This window comes from Anthonomus grandis, chromosome 8 (genome assembly GCF_022605725.1).
Source record: "Anthonomus grandis grandis chromosome 8, icAntGran1.3, whole genome shotgun sequence".
In the NCBI taxonomy this organism is placed as follows: domain Eukaryota; kingdom Metazoa; phylum Arthropoda; class Insecta; order Coleoptera; family Curculionidae; genus Anthonomus; species Anthonomus grandis.
This window is the reverse complement of record NC_065553.1, coordinates 28,469,908-28,488,515: the sequence shown is the minus strand read 5'-3', so window position 1 is coordinate 28,488,515 and position 18,608 is coordinate 28,469,908. Positions and strand designations below refer to the sequence as shown.

Here is an 18,608-nt window from a genome sequence, read left to right as displayed (position 1 = left end):
TGCTTATGGTGGCGATGGGCACTTTGAAATGCTCGGAGGCCTTAGCCAAAGTTAACCGCCCTTTTTTACTTCTTCTATTGCTCTGGCTAAGGCTTTCTCTGAGTAATTGCAATTCTCTTTGAAAGCAATTTCTAACAATTTTCAAATAGCCCCCATGCCTCAAATAACCCCGAGTCACTTCTCAAATTACCCCACTCCAGAAAATACTGAATAAAAAAAAAACAAAAGAGTCCTAAAATGTTTATGTTACCAATACACCTTCCTAAAACCCCATACTTTTATTTGGATTAAGTGCCAATATCATACAATTAATCGGTTTAGATTTACAGAGTAAAGTTAACCACTTACCGTTCTTTCACCAAAAAACACGTGTTTTTCCTAATATTTTTACGCGCCAAAATAAAACAGCTACCTTTCGTCGATCTGCGCTCGAGTACGCGGTTGCATGTGTACTAATGGCTTTGCGCGGCGTTTGCGTATTGTTATTAACTCTGTGGGCGTTGTTGCCGCTTTTAACATTTTTCGGATGAATTCTCAAATTACCCCTGATTTCCAGAATAGCCCCATTCTACGGTACTACGGAGGTCATGAAAACATTAACTGTCATAGATGAGCACGTACCAGCTCCAATTCCCGTTTTGAGATTGGGCCAAGTACCAAAACCCGGAGGACGCCCTCGCTACTTAAAAGTTACCTTTAGCTAGCACGGTAAAGAAACTCTTGCGTCACAAAAATAAACTCCAGGATAATGACCTTACCCGCTCTATCAAAATATCAGATGACAAAACCAAAAATCAACTTAACTATTAACCCAATTACGAGAAGAACTTGAACGTAAAAATGGTAGTGGTGAAGGTGACCTTACCATCAAGTACATAAAAGGGGTACCAGAAATTGTGTCTGTTGACACAAAAAACGATTAGATACATCTTTTCTCCAATGGAAAATCTTATATACAAACCTAGGCAGTTTATTGGCTAAATACAGCGAGTTTGTCTACAAAATTCAACTAACAAACCCAAATCTTATTTTTATAACCGAAACATGGCTTTCAAATAAAATACCTTACTCCTTGGTTGACTTACCCGGGTATACTATATTTAGAACAGATAGAACAAATAAACCTGGGGGCGGAGTTTGCGCCTATGTAAGCAATCAAATTTTAATTAATTGTTCTTCACAAAAGTTTTTTCACAACCATTTTCTTCTGAGAACATAGACACCCTAATATTAAAAATAGCAAGCAAAGATATTTCTTTTACTTTTATGTGTATCTATCGGCCCCCTGCAAATGATACCAGTTTAGAAAACAACAAAAAGCTTTTTGAAAAGATGCAAGACTTGTCAAGGACAAGTGAAAATTTAGTAATAGTTGGTGACTTTAATTTTCCTAGTTTAAAATTGCCGCTTACGTTATTTCAAAGCATCAAATATTATGGATGTATAACAAAATGCGGTAACTATTTTAACTAACATGGCAACTTTTATATTTCTGTATATCAAATAAATTTATCGGCGAACAAACTTAAGGCATCATTATATTTTTAATCTGCCAACAAAAGCAGGCACCAAAAAATACACAAAGCTTACAAAAAATCTAAATGAGCATCTAATTTTCAAATTCATTTCAACTAAAATATTATATAATCATCAATTTTTTTTCTTAAAAGTTTTTATTTTGCATTCGGCAACAGCTTTCGTTAATGAATTACAAAAAAATCCGGCAACGTGCGTTTATACTGCAGCGACAGTTAACTGCGTTTGGGATTCCCATATACGTTTATTGGTTATGGTGTATATAATATTTCAGTAGTATAAACAGTTGTTTTATGCACCGTTTTATTCGTTTTAAACATTAAATAATCATGGAACTCGATACTGTTTTACCCGGGAATAGTTCTGATGACAATATTCAAATGGAGAATAAAATAGAAATTCCTTCATATCGTTCGGACAGTGATTCGGACATTGAAGAATTAGAAACAAAAAAAAAAGCGTGGCGAGAGTAAGCAGTGGCTCTTTGTAAGAAAATTTTCATGTGTTAAAGAAGCGGAGGAAGTTGTTCGTGCAGAAAATACTTGGTCTATTTTAATAACACATATGACTGAAGAAGGAAAGAGTTGTTTGTTGAAGTTTTATCGCTGTAACAAAGTAAAACGTCGTGGCCCTCAGTGTGCGGCACAAATTTATTTACTATTTGAAGCTACATCAAATGCGGTTTTGCTCTATCGTGTAGAGCCCATAACCACGAGTCGATTGGAATTCGTTCTGATTACGGAATAAGTCAGGAAGTTAAGACAGAAATAAACAAACTGTTTGATTTACATTTGAAACCTAAAGCTATTTTAAAAAGTCTTAGTAAGATGGGGGGAGTAAAATTACCATGAAACAATTGAACAATTATCTATCAAGTCGTAGACGTGTTAAATACGGTTCCTCAACTATAAGTCTAGGAGAACTGGAGCGATGGATATTAAATCATACAGCAGTTCCCGAGGACTTACACCAAGTGTTTGTACTTTCTTATTATATATTCGAGGATGATCCAATGTCCTTTCGCTTTGCATTGTCTACAAAACATTTACTGGGGTTAGCAGAACGTCATGCAAATATTATCCATGCTGATGCGACATACAAGTTGATTTGGCAAGGGTTCCCGGTATTAGTTGTAGGAACTACAGATAAACATAGAAAATTTCATCCGATATGTCTAGGAGTCAAACGAGCGTCAGGAAGATTTTACCATGTTATTTAATAGTTTAAAAGAACAGGTTTTGTTTGTATACGGACTACAACCGTCGGTATTAGTTTGTGATGCCGCAAAGAGCATCCAAAATGCTTTTACAGAAGTCTTTGGTCCTGAACCCATTGTGAGAATGTGTTGGGCACATGCAAAAACAAAAATGCAAACCAGGGTTGAACAAACTTGCTCAGACAAAAACGCCCGAAAGAATATATTACAACACATTGATGCTTTACAGTCCGTTACTTCTCCTGAACATTTTACTAGCGCATCACAGCTTTTTATGAGGAAATGGAAAACCCAAACTAATTTTATTAAATACTTCAAAGAAGAGTGGTTAACTCAAAATCGCAATTGGTACCTAGGTGCTGCCCCAGGACACAGTATAAAGAACAAGACAGTAGGTTCACTCTCTTGCGGCCGTTTGAAGTAGGGACTTCTAAACAGTGCCGACTTTTTTTACGCGGTCGTAAATCATTATTTAGTTTCGGCGGCAATCCTTTACGATACGGGGGGTGTTTGAAACATTTTTAATAAGGAATATTTTCGTACATCGCGGCGGGCAGCGTGTAATATATGGAATTTTTTGAAATTAAAGGCACTTTGTATTATTGTTAAAATGAAATTGAAAGAATATTATTAAGTATCTCTTTTGAACAAATAACTGTAAGAAAAACACTTGGTAGATAGCTTTAAAATTAAGTTTATTAGAATGTACACAATTAAATCTTAGCTTTACGTTCCTTTCATGCTCTTTTCTCAACTGACCAAAAAACTACCTACCTAATATTACATACACTTAATTAATAACACTGCACAACAAATCGAAGGTTATTTTATGTTGACTGAAATATTTTTATTGTTGTTTACTAATTCGAGGCATCTGATTTCGAATCTGTCGTCAGTTTTACTCTAACAGCTCGAGTTGTTTAGATATAGCTACGTTCTTCTCATTTATCTTTATTTTTGGTTTTTTATCTATTATAGTCGCGTTTTAGATAAATTATTGTAATTTTCATCATGACTTCGCTAAGAAGGGTCTGCATTAACGATCCGAATTGTTTTTGTTATATTTGTGGTGAATATGTTTTTCAAAAATTTCGATTGAATATGTCAGACTTTGTGAAACGAGCGTATTTAGAGTGTTTTGGTTTTCCTTTGGAAACAGATAACAAGTGCTGGGTGCTCAATATTGTGTGCAAAATTTGTGTTGAAGAATTACGTTTATGGGCCACTAAGAAAAGACTCTCTTTTAAATTCCAATCCCCAATGATTTGGCGTGAACCTTTAAATCATCACGATGACTGCTATTTTTGCGTTGTTAATATAAAAGGAATCAACAAGACGAACCGCTCCAAATGGATTTACCCCACATCAACATCAGCTGTGAGGCCTGTAGGGAGCTCAAAAGATACATCTTTACCATTACCATCTACAGAAAGTTCTGATGAATTGAATGAACTGAGTAGCATGAGCGATGACGAGTTTGTTCCAGAAAATCTCTTTGAACCAAAACCATTCGATCAAAGTGCACTTGATGATTTAATTAGAGACCTTGGACTATCCAAAACTTTTCTGAAACGTCTGAATTATTGGCCTCCAGATTAAACGAGAGAAATCTTTTAACTAAAGAAACTAAAGTTTCTTATTACCGCGCACTCGAGAAAAAGACTTACTTCCCTTTTTCGCTGAGGAGGATAATTTTGTATTTTGTACTAATATTTCTGGTTTAATGACTGCCATGGGCTTGCAGAAATATGAACCAATCGATTGGCGTTTATTTATTGACTCGTCAAAACGGAGTCTGAAGTGTGTACTATTGCACAACGGAAATAAACTAGGCTCCATACCAATAGCACATTCAACTAAAGTTAAGGAAGAATACCCCACAATAGCACTGGTCATGAACAAAATCAAATATAACGATCATAAATGGGTGATTTGCGTTGATCTTAAGATGGTGAACTTCCTTTTAGGACAACAAGGAGGCTACACTAAATATCCTTGTTTTATGTGTTTATGGGATAGTATAGCAAAATCAGAACATTGGTCAAAAAAAGAATGGCCCTCTAGGGAAGCACTACTTCCAGGTAGTTTAAATGTTATAAATGAACCTCTAGTGCCACGAGATCGTATCATATTGCCACCCCTGCACATTAAACTAGGTTTAATGAAGCAATATGTTAAGGCATTAAATAAAGATGGTGAATGTTTCAAATATATTTCAAGGAAATTTCCAAGTCTAAGTTCAGAAAAACTCAAGGCAGGTATATTTGATGGTCCACAAATTCGCAAGTTGGTAAACGATCCTAATTTCACCAGCTCTATGTCAGAAATTGAGAAGAATGCATGGGATTCCTTTGTTTGGGTTATCCAACATTTTTTTAGGTAATAGGAAGGGTGATGATTACATTGCGCACGTCGAAGAGATGTTGTCACACTTCCAGCGACTTGGATGTAACATGAGCATCAAAGTGCACTTCCTACACAGCCATTTACACCATTTTCCTGAAAATCTCGGTGACATGAGTGAAGAACAGGGTGAACGATTCCACCAAGATCTTCGAACCATGGAGGAACGATTTCAGGGTCGCTGGGATGCACATATGTTGGCCGATTTTTGCTGGAGTATTCAGAGTAGCAGTTCATTCAAAACTAGTAGAAAATCATATAAAAGAAAATTCCTGAGTGTATAGTTCTTGTAATTAAAAATGTTTGTACGTTGAGTGTATTTTTAATTCCCAAAAAATACTCCCTCCTTTTAACTCAAAAACTAGAGCTGACACATATAAACTGATGACATTATTTAATATCAGCATTAAAAATAAGCCTAGAATCATAAAAATATTCCATGCAACATACATGCTGTTGGGCGGTGTAATAACTTCGTTAATATAGCCATTTTTTAAATATTTAATAAAATTTACATAATAATGTGATAACAACACTCAGCATATGGAACTCGGTAACAGTGAAATATAAAAAGGCAGTTAAATAAAAAAAAATTTATTAAATGCCTAATTATTTGCTTTTAAAATAGGGAATGAAAGAACAAACCACTAAAATTAAAATAAAACGAAAATAGGTGTTTTACAACCTAGAATTCATATAAATATGCAAAATAAATATAGTTTTACATTGGGGATTATAGTACACATCAATAATTTAAAACTTAAACCCTTAAAAACCACCCTTAATGACGAAAAAAATGCAGTTTTAAGTATGGTTAGACGGTATAAGTGGTTAAAATTTATATCATTCAAATGATTGCAATGCAACTAATAATAAATCGGATAGCTTTTACTATTAAAAACCACCACTAATAACAGAATATTACCAAAAATTTTGCATTTTTTTAGATTAAAATCACGATTAAAAAAAAATATGTACTCTAAATCGCTGATACTTTTTGAACATATTATTGGTACCTATATATAGTCCATTGTAGAAGGCTACGCTTTAATTTTTGAAATAAATACATAATTTTTTATGATAAATTTTTTTTAAACTGCAATTATTTTTATTTTATTCCTAACTTTTTTAATTTGTATGCTAATGACTTACAATCAAGTTTATTTTGTTTATTTTAAGTTTTTGATAGTACATACTTGAAAAAACGTGCTAGATATTTGTCTAAGAAACGTGATTTTTTAAAATTATTTCAAGTTATTATTTTACGTCATTATATTTTGTTATCTAAAAAAAGGGGTTATGTTCACACAGTTGTATCTCGGCGCCTATAGAGCCATATTGGCTTTATAGAGCCTATAAAGCCAATCTTTTATTTTTAAACCAACTTTTGTTTATTAGATTTTTTTGTAGGATCTCAATTTTCCGAGATATTTAAGAAATACTGGAAAAAAGCGTGTATTTTTTTCTGTGAACTAATCCATTTTTATTTTTAAAAAAAATGTATATCCCCTTTTACTCCTGCAGCCATCTACGCAACATATCGCCGGCAGTTTTAAAGTACAAAATTTCCGCACAACGCTATTATAATTCTAATATTGAAGACGCCCCTGTATAACGCAGTCGCCACCGGGCAGCAAAAAAGAGTAGCATCAGAAAGCGAGTGAGAAAGGCAACATTTTGGGCGGAGCTTAGAGTGATCCTTCTATTCTAGTTTATGTTCGGTGCCCAGGATCACCAGCCACAAACAACGCACTGGAATCGTTTAATAGAACCATAAAAGATAGCAATACATTACTCCGCCTATTAAACTTCCTGATTTGACAAAAGCATATCAGTGGGCAAAATTAGACAAAAAAATAAAGGTGTTAGATGCTGACACGAAGAACAATGTCTATATATTACCAAAAGGTCAAATATTGGATGTTCAGGCTGAAAAACCTTGGGAAACTTTTGATGAATTCAAAGAATTTTTTTTTCCACTTGGAGAGTAGCAATTCCCAAAGAAAAAGATGATTGGATGATTGGTAGCTGAAATTGTCCACAGTTTTTTAAGATGTATATGTGCAAACATCTTCTGGGCCTAGCAATTAGATTAAAATATACAGTTCCGCCTGTAGAGGAAAAAAATATCCTTATAGAAAAAAGAAAGCGTGGACGTCCATCAAAATCCAAACCTGCTTTGGTAATTCAGTGATGTTTTTAATTTATTGAAGTATTATTAATAATTTGTTTAATGTTCACTCTTTTTTGTTTTGTGGTTCAAATACTGTTTTAAAAATGGCATTTTTTGTTCTTTTTGTTTTAGAAATAGAAGACAATAAAGTATATTTGTGATGCCTATTTTTGTTTTATTTTATGCTCACTAGCTTTTGTCATATTATAAAGTATGATGTTCAAACAGTTTTTAGAAGCTTTATTATTTAAATAGCTATACAGATTAGTATAAAACAGTTGACAATATTAACTTTATTAGATGCTAAAGATTAGATGCTCAATAAGTATTTTTGTTGCTCCACCCAGTTTTTAAACGTGCTAAAAAGTATAAAAACTGATGTTCGATTAAATACTGCCCTTTTTTTAAGGATGTTTTGACATTTCAAATAACCATTTAACCAAAAATGAAAAACTACTAGGCAGTTGGGTATTTACTGCTAATGTTGGTGACAACTTTGACAATAGATTAATGACGTCACTTTTTAAAAACCAACAGCACCTAAACGTTTTGATAAATACCAATAGGAAATTGGTAAAAACCAAAACGTTTTAATTATTCGCCTAAAATCGGTTATATACTATCCAAACTAGAAAAGTAGCGCAGATTTAAAATAACGCCAGGGTCTCACAGATCCCAGTGTGGTAATTAAGGGTTAGAAATATTATAGCTCAACAGCGCATGTTCATATTAATGCGTTTCTACTGTATCACATTGTCATAAAATATATAATTAACAATTATTCTGTTTCAGGTTGTGAACATTCTTGTATGAATCTGACTGGGAACGGTTATATTTGCGTATGTTTCTCGGGCTTTATAATATCGAAAGAAAACAGAAAAATTTGCTTGGATGTGGACGAGTGCAGTACCGGACAGCATCACTGCTCTCAAGTTTGCACTAATCTTAACGGCACATATTCGTGCTCTTGTAGAGATGGATTTAGATTGTCTGATCAACTTTCTGGAGTATGCAGGTACGTAAAACATCCCAAAATGCGTGATGTAAAACATTTTTTTAAACTAACACTCCGTTAATCCTAGGGCTAACCGAGAAAATTCCGAAATTCTCTTCGCAAATGGTCCTGAAATCCGCGCCTTAGACCTCCTTCACAACGAGGAAAAAGGCGTCATCGCTGAAGAAAAACGAATCGAAGCGGTGGACTATAACCCTCTCACAAAAATGGTCTTTTGGGCCGACTCCTACGATAAAACAATCAAAAGAAGTTATTTGCCTTCAGCCCAAAACGGCGATGTAAAAACCGGTTTCGCTCAGGATCTGGAAATGAAGGGCAGCTCGAAACCAACAGCTTTAGCGGTGGACTGGGTGGCCGACAACTTATATTGGGCGGAAAGTGATAAGGCCGGATCGAAACCAAAGGGTAGAGTAATGGTCGCGAGGACAGACGGACGTTATCGGAGGGCTTTAGTAAATGTTGGCCTAGAAAACCCGACGTCACTCGTCCTCGATCCCCAGTTGGGAAGAATGTTCTGGACCGATTCAGGATCTGCACCGAAAATAGAAGTGGCTTGGATGGACGGATCCAAGCGGCGTCCATTAATTACTGACGAAATCAGACATCCCACCGGTCTTACCATCGATTACGCTATGGGACACACGCTGTACTGGGTGGACACTAAATTGAATACCATCGAGTCTATGAGGCCAGACGGGTCACAAAGAAAAGTTATACTCAAAGGGGACATACTAAAACACCCCATATCCCTAGATGTTTTCGAATCAAACCTTTACTGGATAACCAAAGATACGGGCGAAATTGTAAAACAAGACAAGTTTGGCCGTGGAGTCCCAGTTACGGTGCAAAGAGACTTGTTAAATCCGTCTAGCGTTAAAGTGTATCACGATCTTAAGTACAACACGTCCCTCCCGAATGCTTGTAAAAATAATCAATGCTCGCATTTGTGCTTGATCGTGCCGAATGGTCACAGGTGCTCTTGTCCGGACTCTGCCTCGATGCCTGCGCATAAAACTAAAGCTGAAATCATTTGTGATGCTCCGGCAGGTAAGAAAATTAAAGTAATTATTTTGTCGCTATTTTTATTAATATTGTAAACTAAAGGAGGTATCTACAGTGGCGGCCAGCTAATTAAAAACGACACAAAATTTAATTTTTTTGGAAAACCATTTTATGCAGTTTTACGAGTGATATTTATTTATAAGGGTTAGACATATTAAACACATTCTACCATAAATCAATAGTAATCTATTCAAAAATCTAGGGAAAAAAAATTTTTACAAAATTAATGGACAACAAATTAAAAACGAATTCAATATTTTAATTTTACACCAAAAAAAATCAGTATTTGGTAGGATATCCTTTAGCTTCTTTTATTGCTAGACATCTTCTTTGCATAGATTCTATTAAAGTTTGACAGCGAGTAATTGGAATGGAATACCAAGCTTCTTGAACACCTTTCACTAGTTCGTCCATGTTTTTAAATTGCTTTGGCTGAATTATTCTTTTAAGATCATTCCACAGATTCTCTATCGGGTTGAGGTCTGGACTACACGAGGGCCATTCAATTACATCAACGACGTTTTGTTTAAACCACCTTTTTACTGAACGTGCTGTATGCTTGGGGTCATTATCCTGTTGAAATTTCCAGGTAATAGGTAATTTTTCTTCTGCATATGGAAGCATCACACTTTCTAATATAGATTTGTATTTCTCCTGATCCATAATTCCATCTATTTTATAAATTGGTCCAACTCCATACCATGACATGCAGCCCCACATCATGATTGAACCACCTCCATGTTTAACAGTTAATTTTGTGAATCTTGGATTTAATTCCTCACCAGGTGGTCTTCGTACGTAAGTACGACCATCCAAACCGATGCGATTAAGTTTCGTTTCATCCGACCAAAGTATATTTTTCCATTGGGCAAGGGTCCAACTCAAATGATCGCGTGCGAACTGCAATCGGAGTTTACGATTTTTCTTTGAGACAAGTGGCTTCTTTCGGGAAACTCTTCCAAATAGTTGAAACTCATTAAGTCGGCGGCGAATTGTTCTTACTGATGGCTTCGGATCGTTTCGTGCATACATTTCACGTCTGATATCTACTGCTGTTAAATGGGGCGACTTTTTTGCTAAACGTACCATAATTTTATCCTCTCTTGCGGTTGTTATTCTAGGCCTTTTCTTCCTAGGTACATTTCTAACCGTGCCGTGAGTTTTATAATGTTTAATAGCATTATGAACCATAAATTTGGAACATTTTAGCATTGCTGCAACTTTACTGTATGAATGCCCTTCTTGAATCAAATTTAAAATTACTTGTCTTTTTTTAGGGTCACAACTCTTTTTTTTACCCATAACATAACATAATATTAGAGGATACATTTGTTGTTACTTTTTACTCCTTTTGGTAAGAAGTGATATACTTTCATCTGATCCGGCTATCAAAAAATGAGAACTTTTTTATGAGAAATAATATACTCAATCACTCTCTTTAATTTGGACAATGACATACGAGATACTGTATGTAATGATATGGTATTTCCGAATTTAGGGTCGTAGTGCCGTAGTGACATTTTTCCGGAGATGGGTTATAAGAGCATAACTATTCTATCGGTATACCATTTTCATTTGTTTATCTTGAAAAGTAACAAAGTTATTTAGTGTTCCCTTTTTTCTGTGTCACCTGGTATACTGTCATATACTTTTTGAAAATAATTTTTCATAACATCTTTTAGGCATTTTAATGAATTTCAGTATCCTAGAAAATAAAAGTTGCTTCCAGGATTTTAGAGTTAGTTTTCTTTTGTTCCAACCATTTGAAGATATTTTTTATGTCTTCTAGGCGCTGGAACAAATTCTTTGTGGCTTCCAGCCTCGTGGGAATAATATTTTCATATACTTATACATTTGCAGTAATTTTTTAATATTGTCCAGACATTTGACATCATTTTATTATATTCTCATGGAATTATAAATATTCATTTGCGCTTTGCAGGCTTCGAAGTAGTATTTTATTTAGACATTAATTTGACGTCATTGCTCTAATACTTTTCAGGTATTAGAAGTGTAATTTAAGTTCGTTCTATCTATTCCATATTAGATAAAAGTTGTATACCGGGTGGCACAGAAAGAAGTCAAATCAAATGAAATATATTACAGAAAAGTGATACAGTCAGTCAAAGTGAAACTCGTACACCCCTTACATTTTATTTATTTGTTTACAAAAATATATTTTTTACTTACATAAAAAAATAATATATACATTTTATATGATGGCCTTTGAAAGACAAAATAAAAGTAAAAATATATTTTTTACAAAAAGAAGTTTTAAGAAAAATGAGAAAATTAAATTAACATTCGATTTTACAACTTAAAATGAAACTCGTACACCATTAAAAATATACAGGAAAAAAAACATAAAAAAGAGATTAATATTTTGTTGCTAGTCCTTTATTTTTTAGAACATCTGCCAAACGATTGGGACCATTCTTCTTGAATCACTACTTTTAATTCCTCTTTGTTTGAAATTTCATGGTTTCTTATAGCAACTTTCAAATGTGACCATAAGTTTTCAGTGACATTAATATCTGGACTTTGCGGTGGAGTTTCAAGTACTTTTGGACAGTTATGGAGCAACCAATTCTTTACTTTCTGTGCCTTATGCTTTGGATCATTGTCCTGGTAGAATTAAAATTTTTTTTCAATTCGGAATTTTCGGGCTCTTGTCTTTAAATTCTGTTTAAGTATGTCCAAATACATGTTCTGATCGATTATACCCTCTATAAAATGTAGATTTCCGGGATCTGCAGCTGACATACACCCCCAGACCATGACTGAACCACCTCCGTGCTTCACTGTGGCTCGTAGATTTTGTTCTTTGAGAGATTCATTGGGCTTTCTCCACACCCGTTGTTGTCCATCTGATCCGAAAATACAAAATTTACTCTCATCTGTAAAAATTACGTCCTTCCAAAATAAAAAATCTTTGTCTCTGTGTTCTTCAGCAAAGCTTAACCTCTTGACTTTATTTACCTTACTGATCCGAGGTTTTCTTCAAGCCACTCTACTATGAATATTATTTTTTTTTTAGAAAATTTCTGACTGTTTAAGGATTAACTGTTTTTCGTAAATATTTCTCAATTTCTTTTGCCAACTTCGGTGCAGATATTTTCGGGTTTTCCGCAACTTTCCTGAGGATCCAACGTTCGTCGTACGAATTAAACATTTTTCGAGGGCTTTTCCTTGCTTTATTTGATATTCTATTTTCACTTTTATAACGATCCACAACTCCTTGCACGGTAGAGTGCGGCCTACAAACCATTTTGGAAATTTGTCGCAATGATTTTCCATCTTTCCAATGTTGTATAATTAATTTGCATTCTACAACGCTTGTTTGTCCACGCTGACGCCCCATATGGTAAAAGAAGGACAAAAAATTAATTAAACTCAATTAAAAATTACACAGTAGTGTTAAAAGTAACAGATGCTCTTAATACCAAGTGCTAACTATAAATAATATTAATGTTATTGTAAAGTAAATATGATGTACGGGTTTCATTTTGACCATAACATTTTCTTATCTCCTATACTTTTTTATGCTCAGCATCCATTCTTTGCATATTTTTGCTCAACAACTTTAACATTTTATGCTGATTGCAGATATATATAGTTGGAAATATTTTGCACGTTATTTGTACAGAATGTAAAAGAAACCTTAGGTGTACGAGTTTCATTTTAACTGACTGTATATCTAAAAATTACATAAATAATAGTTGTACACCTAGATATATATCTGTGTGTACAAGAGAACCTTACAGCAATCGCATATCTATCACTTATTATATTAATTTCCTAATTCTAACAACTATATAAAACTATCTATTAACAATTAAGGACTTATACACATAATTTGTTTAGTATAAACCTGAAATGCATTTTTATGACCTGTCCAAGATGTTAGCAAACGTGAAAGTTTTGACTCAAATATAATGAAATTTTTGTTTTAAATAGATTTCGGTTGTGGATGCGTCTAATATCTGTAGGGAATATATTGTAAAATTTAGGACCAATATATGTTACAAATCTTTAATTTCTTCTTTTAATCAAGGGATTTTTACAAACTCCGCAGACGTGCTTCTTGTACGATAATTTGTAGTATATTGTTGTCTTAAGCCAGGATGTTTGTACACAAATAAAAGAATTGACTTAAAATATAATTGTTGTACCGTCATAACTTGAGCTTCCTGGAACAAGAGTTTAGTTGAGTATCTAGTTTTTTTTTAAATATGATTTTTAACAGATATCTTTGGGTAACATTGAGAATATTTAAAGTTGTTGAATAAGTTCCCCCCATATTGACAAATCGTATTTAATTATTGATTCCGCCAACGCAAAGTATAGCAATTTCAAAATTTTAATTGGCATACAATTTCTAATTTGATAAAATTTATAAAATAATTTTCACAGTTTTGTGTTCGTGCTTTCTATATGTTTATCCCATTTCATATTTTGATCCATTATAATTCCTAAATATTTAATACTTTCAGTTTTTTTCAAAGATTGAGTGCATTGACATAGAGATTCGTTTAACAAACAAGGAAGAGTCTTAAATAAAGTTAGGACGCCTTGTATATTCTCATTAAGTTAAGCTGACAAACGAAAATCGTAAGCTTAATGGAGTTTAAGTTAAATGAATATAAAAGTTACAGAAATTGACTACATAAACTCAAGATTTACTAAAAACAATTAAAATGAATCATTTAATTTTGTTGCTTACACACCAGCACCCACTTACTCGATATCCTCAAAAACTAAATAAACTAAATGGAATCTTTAAAAAAACAGCTATTTTCTACTTTATACTATCCAGCGAAAAGCTTTAATTTTTCTGTTCGCCCTGAAGAATGCCTAAAGCGGGCCGAAAAAAGATTTGAACAGCTTTGATAAGGAGTCGAACTTAACCCTGCAACTTAACCCTTAAAAGTCAATACAATTTAACCGGGTCACTAAAACAAATAATTAAATCAATTAATTTCTAAATCACACGGATAAAGGAACTTCACAGAGAGCTTTATTATGAGAAATCAAATACGGTGTTCATTTTTTTACCTAAATCTATTTGCGATAAAGAACTATATCAGATCTAGTTTAGGAAAAAATAGCCAAATACTGGGGTTTAAAAAAAATCTTTTTTCCTAAATTCACTTGTATATGAATATTTTACAATGTGGATTTTGTTTAAGCAGTTGTGGCTGAATTTGGTGTGGCATTATAGATATTTACTACCAATTTAGTATAAGTACACAAGGGGTATCTTATAGATTGTCAGTTATGTTTTATTACAATTTAATTTTTTATCGTCAGAAATCGCAAAACCTCTCCCAAGAGTCTGCAGATGTCAAAACGGTGGATTATGCAGAGAAGATCCGGAGGGCGAGCTGGTATGCGAGTGCCTCGAAAACTACCAAGGCCAATACTGTGACATCCTCACTGCTCACGGTAGTATGGGCGGAGCGGGTACCGCAACTGCCGTTATAGTGCCTATTGTGGTCATTTTGTTGATCCTCGGAGCCGCTACTGGAGTATGGTTCTTTATTCGTAAAAGACCCTTGTAAGTAATCTTAATAAATTATACCGAAAGTTATAGTAGGGAAGCCGAAGATCGACCTTTTCTGATTTGTTGACCTGATGAAAATTAACCCTTTATTTTACTTACTCATTTATACATGTTCATGTCTATAATTATAACGTGGTCTGTTCTTTTATATAATACTTTTTAGAATAACTTTTACTATGCACATTAGTTTTTAATATTCTGTTTAGTATATGTATTGTGTGTTTCTTATTGTAACATCCATGCGCGTCTATTCGGTTTATAAATAACAGGCAGGTTTTTAATATTTTTCATGCACCTCGGTCGTTCGTATTTACCAATGACAAGAAGTTTACATTTTTCACTACCTGTCATATGCACAAACCCAAACGGTGTATCTTAGCTTTGATTGTTTGCCTCCCACACACTTTTCTCCTCTAAATTTCAGTGTACGGTCTGGAGTCATCTTGTAAAATAGTCCGGTCTCATCCCCATTAAAAATATCTTCACAGCTGTAATTTTGAGCAATACCTGGCCATTTCTCGGTTAACCAGTTCACCACAGCTTCCCTGCTAACATCTCCTGATTCACCGGACACTTTGCCGACATTGATGTTGTGACGAACTTTAAAACGCTAGAGCCAATCCGTAGAGCACTTAAAATCTCCACTGTGTAATCCCTTAGATAAATCTTCCGCTTTTGCTTTTAAAAGTGGTCCACTTATAGGAATATTTTCGGTTCTTTTCACCTCAAACCATCGAATAAGAGCTTGATCCACATCTGGGCGTACGGGAGTCCTAATTTTCTTAATTCTTTGCGATTTATTTTTATTTGCTTGCTTGATTTTTTCACGATTGCCTCAAATTGTAGAAACTGTTGTTTTTGCCATATTTTTCCTTCTCGCAATTTCCGATTTGTTAATGCCACTTTCAATACTTTTAATGATGTCTATTTTTTCTTTCAAATTTATAGCTCTGCGCTTATCCGTCATTTTACCAAAAAAACTACTAAAACTCGCACTCGCACAATAACACGCAATGTCCAATCTAAAACTACCGGTCATCTCATTTTGCATGTTCTATAAAAATTCTCAGAGTCGAGAACTGGAAATCCCCGGCAGCCTCGGTGCCAACGCGCGACGACAGAGAAACTTCTCAGTATCGATTAATGGGAATCCCCGACAGAGGTGAAAAATTACTCTGCGTATAACGTATAGTTCAGTTCAGAGATCTATTAGAATCTTTGATGTACTGCAAATAGTCCGTGTGCCGGTGTTGCTTGTATTGTCACTTGACATGCATGTTTAAATCGCAAAATTTTATGTGGAAAGTGTCATAAAGTAATATTCTAAGCGATATTTAATCATTTCATTAAATAAATAAATGTTTTAAGCATTTTTTTAAGAATTTATACATTTGATTCGTAAAATGTGACTACATGCGCCCACGTACTATTTTGTTAAACGCCTGACCTTAGTCACAGCCACTCAAGCGTGAAAAGTTGCACAGGTCCGGCCTTAAAATTTATTTCTATTTAAAACTTTTTTTTACTTGTATTATTCGGGATTTTTGGGTTTAGTTTTATTAAGTTAGAAATGCAGGATAGTTGATAGCAAGATAATATTTAATTTAAATATAAGATTTAAGTACGTTAAATAAGTTTAACCCAAAATTTTAATTTCATAAGTTTAATTTTTAGCGCCATCAGTCCCTTATAACAAGTTAAGTCTCTTTGATTTGCAATATGTCAAGTTGGAATAATGTATTGACTACTGTTAACCTACTGCATAGCTTTTATCAAATAGTATTAAACAATTTTAACACGCTTTTTTACATTAGGAAATACGCTATGAACAATGCAACATTTTTAAATTATTATAACAGATACTGCAAGATTTACAGAAACTCAATCAGAATGACTAAGTGGACCTACTTTCAAAGGAGGATAAATAATTCCTCCAATAGAGCAAAAGAGGGTTGGAAGATCTTAAATGAGCCTAGGGGTAAAAATAATGTCTTGGTTATTCCAAGTACCTTAGATTCCAATGTCCTCAATTCCTTCTACTGTGATATTGCTAGTAACCTTGCAGCCAATCTCTCACAAAAAATAGATCCCAGGAGCTATCTCAGCAATGTGGTAGTAGCCGAATCTTTCTTTTTTGCCCCCACAAGTGTAGAAGAGCTTAAACTGTTAATGGTTAATATTAAGAATAAGAGTTCATCAGGTTGGGATGGGCTTTCTCTTAAAATATTTTCTGTTTTACCTCTTGTTGCTTTGCAAGTCTTGGCCGAGTCAATTAACTTTTCATTTATGTCTGGAGTTTTCCCAGAGTGCTTAAAAAGAGCAATGATTGTTCCTCTTTACAAGGGTGGCGATCACGACTGTCCCTCTAACTTTAGACCTATAACGTTATTGCCTACTTTAGCCAAGATAGTGGAACGGCTCGTTAAGGTGAGGATGGTTTCATTTTTAAATAGATTTGGCCTATTGAGTCTTCAGCAATTTGGCTTTCCTGAGTCTGTGAGCACAAATGATGCTATCTTTCTAGAGCACCTGTACAACCGACTGAATGTTGGTGAAGTTGCAGCAGCGGTATTCTGTGACTTATCCAAGGCATTTGACTGCGTGAGTCACAGAGTGCTGCTGATGAAACTTCAGAGGAACTGCCCTTGAGTGGTTTCGTTCCTACTTATCAAATCGTGTCCAGGCTGTCAAATTTAATGGTGGTATATCTAAGGAACTTAGATATACATAGAATATAAATGTGGGTGTTCCGCAAGGATCAGTACTTGGTCCTTTACTTTTTCTCATTTATGTGAACGATCTGCCACAACTGCAGGTAAGTGGCAAATTAACATTGTTTGTCGATGATACCATCATTCTCTGGCACGACTCTGATGTTTCTCAAATGGAGGCCAATATACGTGCAGATTTGTTAAAAATAAAAGACTGGTGTGATGCAAATTTTTTGACATTTAATGTTTCCAAAACAAATATCTTTAATTTTAAATGTAATACAAATGATATATGTTTAATTAATGAAGCCATCACCATGCCACCGTTCAGTAAGTTTTTGGGTCTTTCCATAGACAAGTTCCTTAAATTTGAAGACCATATTGTGAATGTATGTAGAAAAGTCTCATCAGGCTGCTACGCCCTAAGGGTTATTGCCACCAGTCTTAATTTCTCCAATCTCCATCGCCAGAGCTGCATACTTCGCGATTATCGAGTCGCACCTTCGATATGGAATTTGCTTTTGGGGTTAATGTTCAAATTCACTTTTTAGTTCAGTGTTTGTACTCCAGAAAAGGGCCATTAGATATCTATGTGGGGCCAAGCCTCGTGATTCATGTCGCCCGCTTTTTGTAAGTCATAATATTTTAACCCTGTGTTGTATTTTTATTTTGGAAACAGTTTGCTTAGTTTTTAGAAAATATAAACAGGAACTCCACTTAGGAAGCCACTATAATACGCGACAAAATTATTTGTTGAGGCTACCCATTCCTCATTTTGAACTTGTCCGTAGCTCTATCATTTATGGAGGTAGAAAGCTGTTTAATAAACTTCCACTAGAAATAAGACGACTTAAGACTGAAAAAAGCCTACGTACAAGGACGAAAATATTTCTTGCTAGTAAAGCGTACTAAACTATGTAGCACCTAAA

At 34.4% G+C, this 18,608-nt stretch overlaps 1 protein-coding gene across 1 annotated transcript in view; it reads left to right on the top strand.

Annotated features, from left to right (window-relative positions):
- The window catches only part of LOC126739391 (low-density lipoprotein receptor-related protein 2), a 392,746-nt gene that overhangs the window by 349,443 nt on the left and 24,695 nt on the right, over nucleotides 1-18,608 (top strand). The window contains exons 50-52 of the mRNA XM_050445052.1: nucleotides 8,121-8,343; nucleotides 8,411-9,390; nucleotides 14,716-14,962. Coding sequence (XP_050301009.1) covers nucleotides 8,121-8,343; nucleotides 8,411-9,390; nucleotides 14,716-14,962 — 1,450 coding nt within the window. The remainder of the gene's footprint in view (nucleotides 1-8,120; nucleotides 8,344-8,410; nucleotides 9,391-14,715; nucleotides 14,963-18,608) is intronic.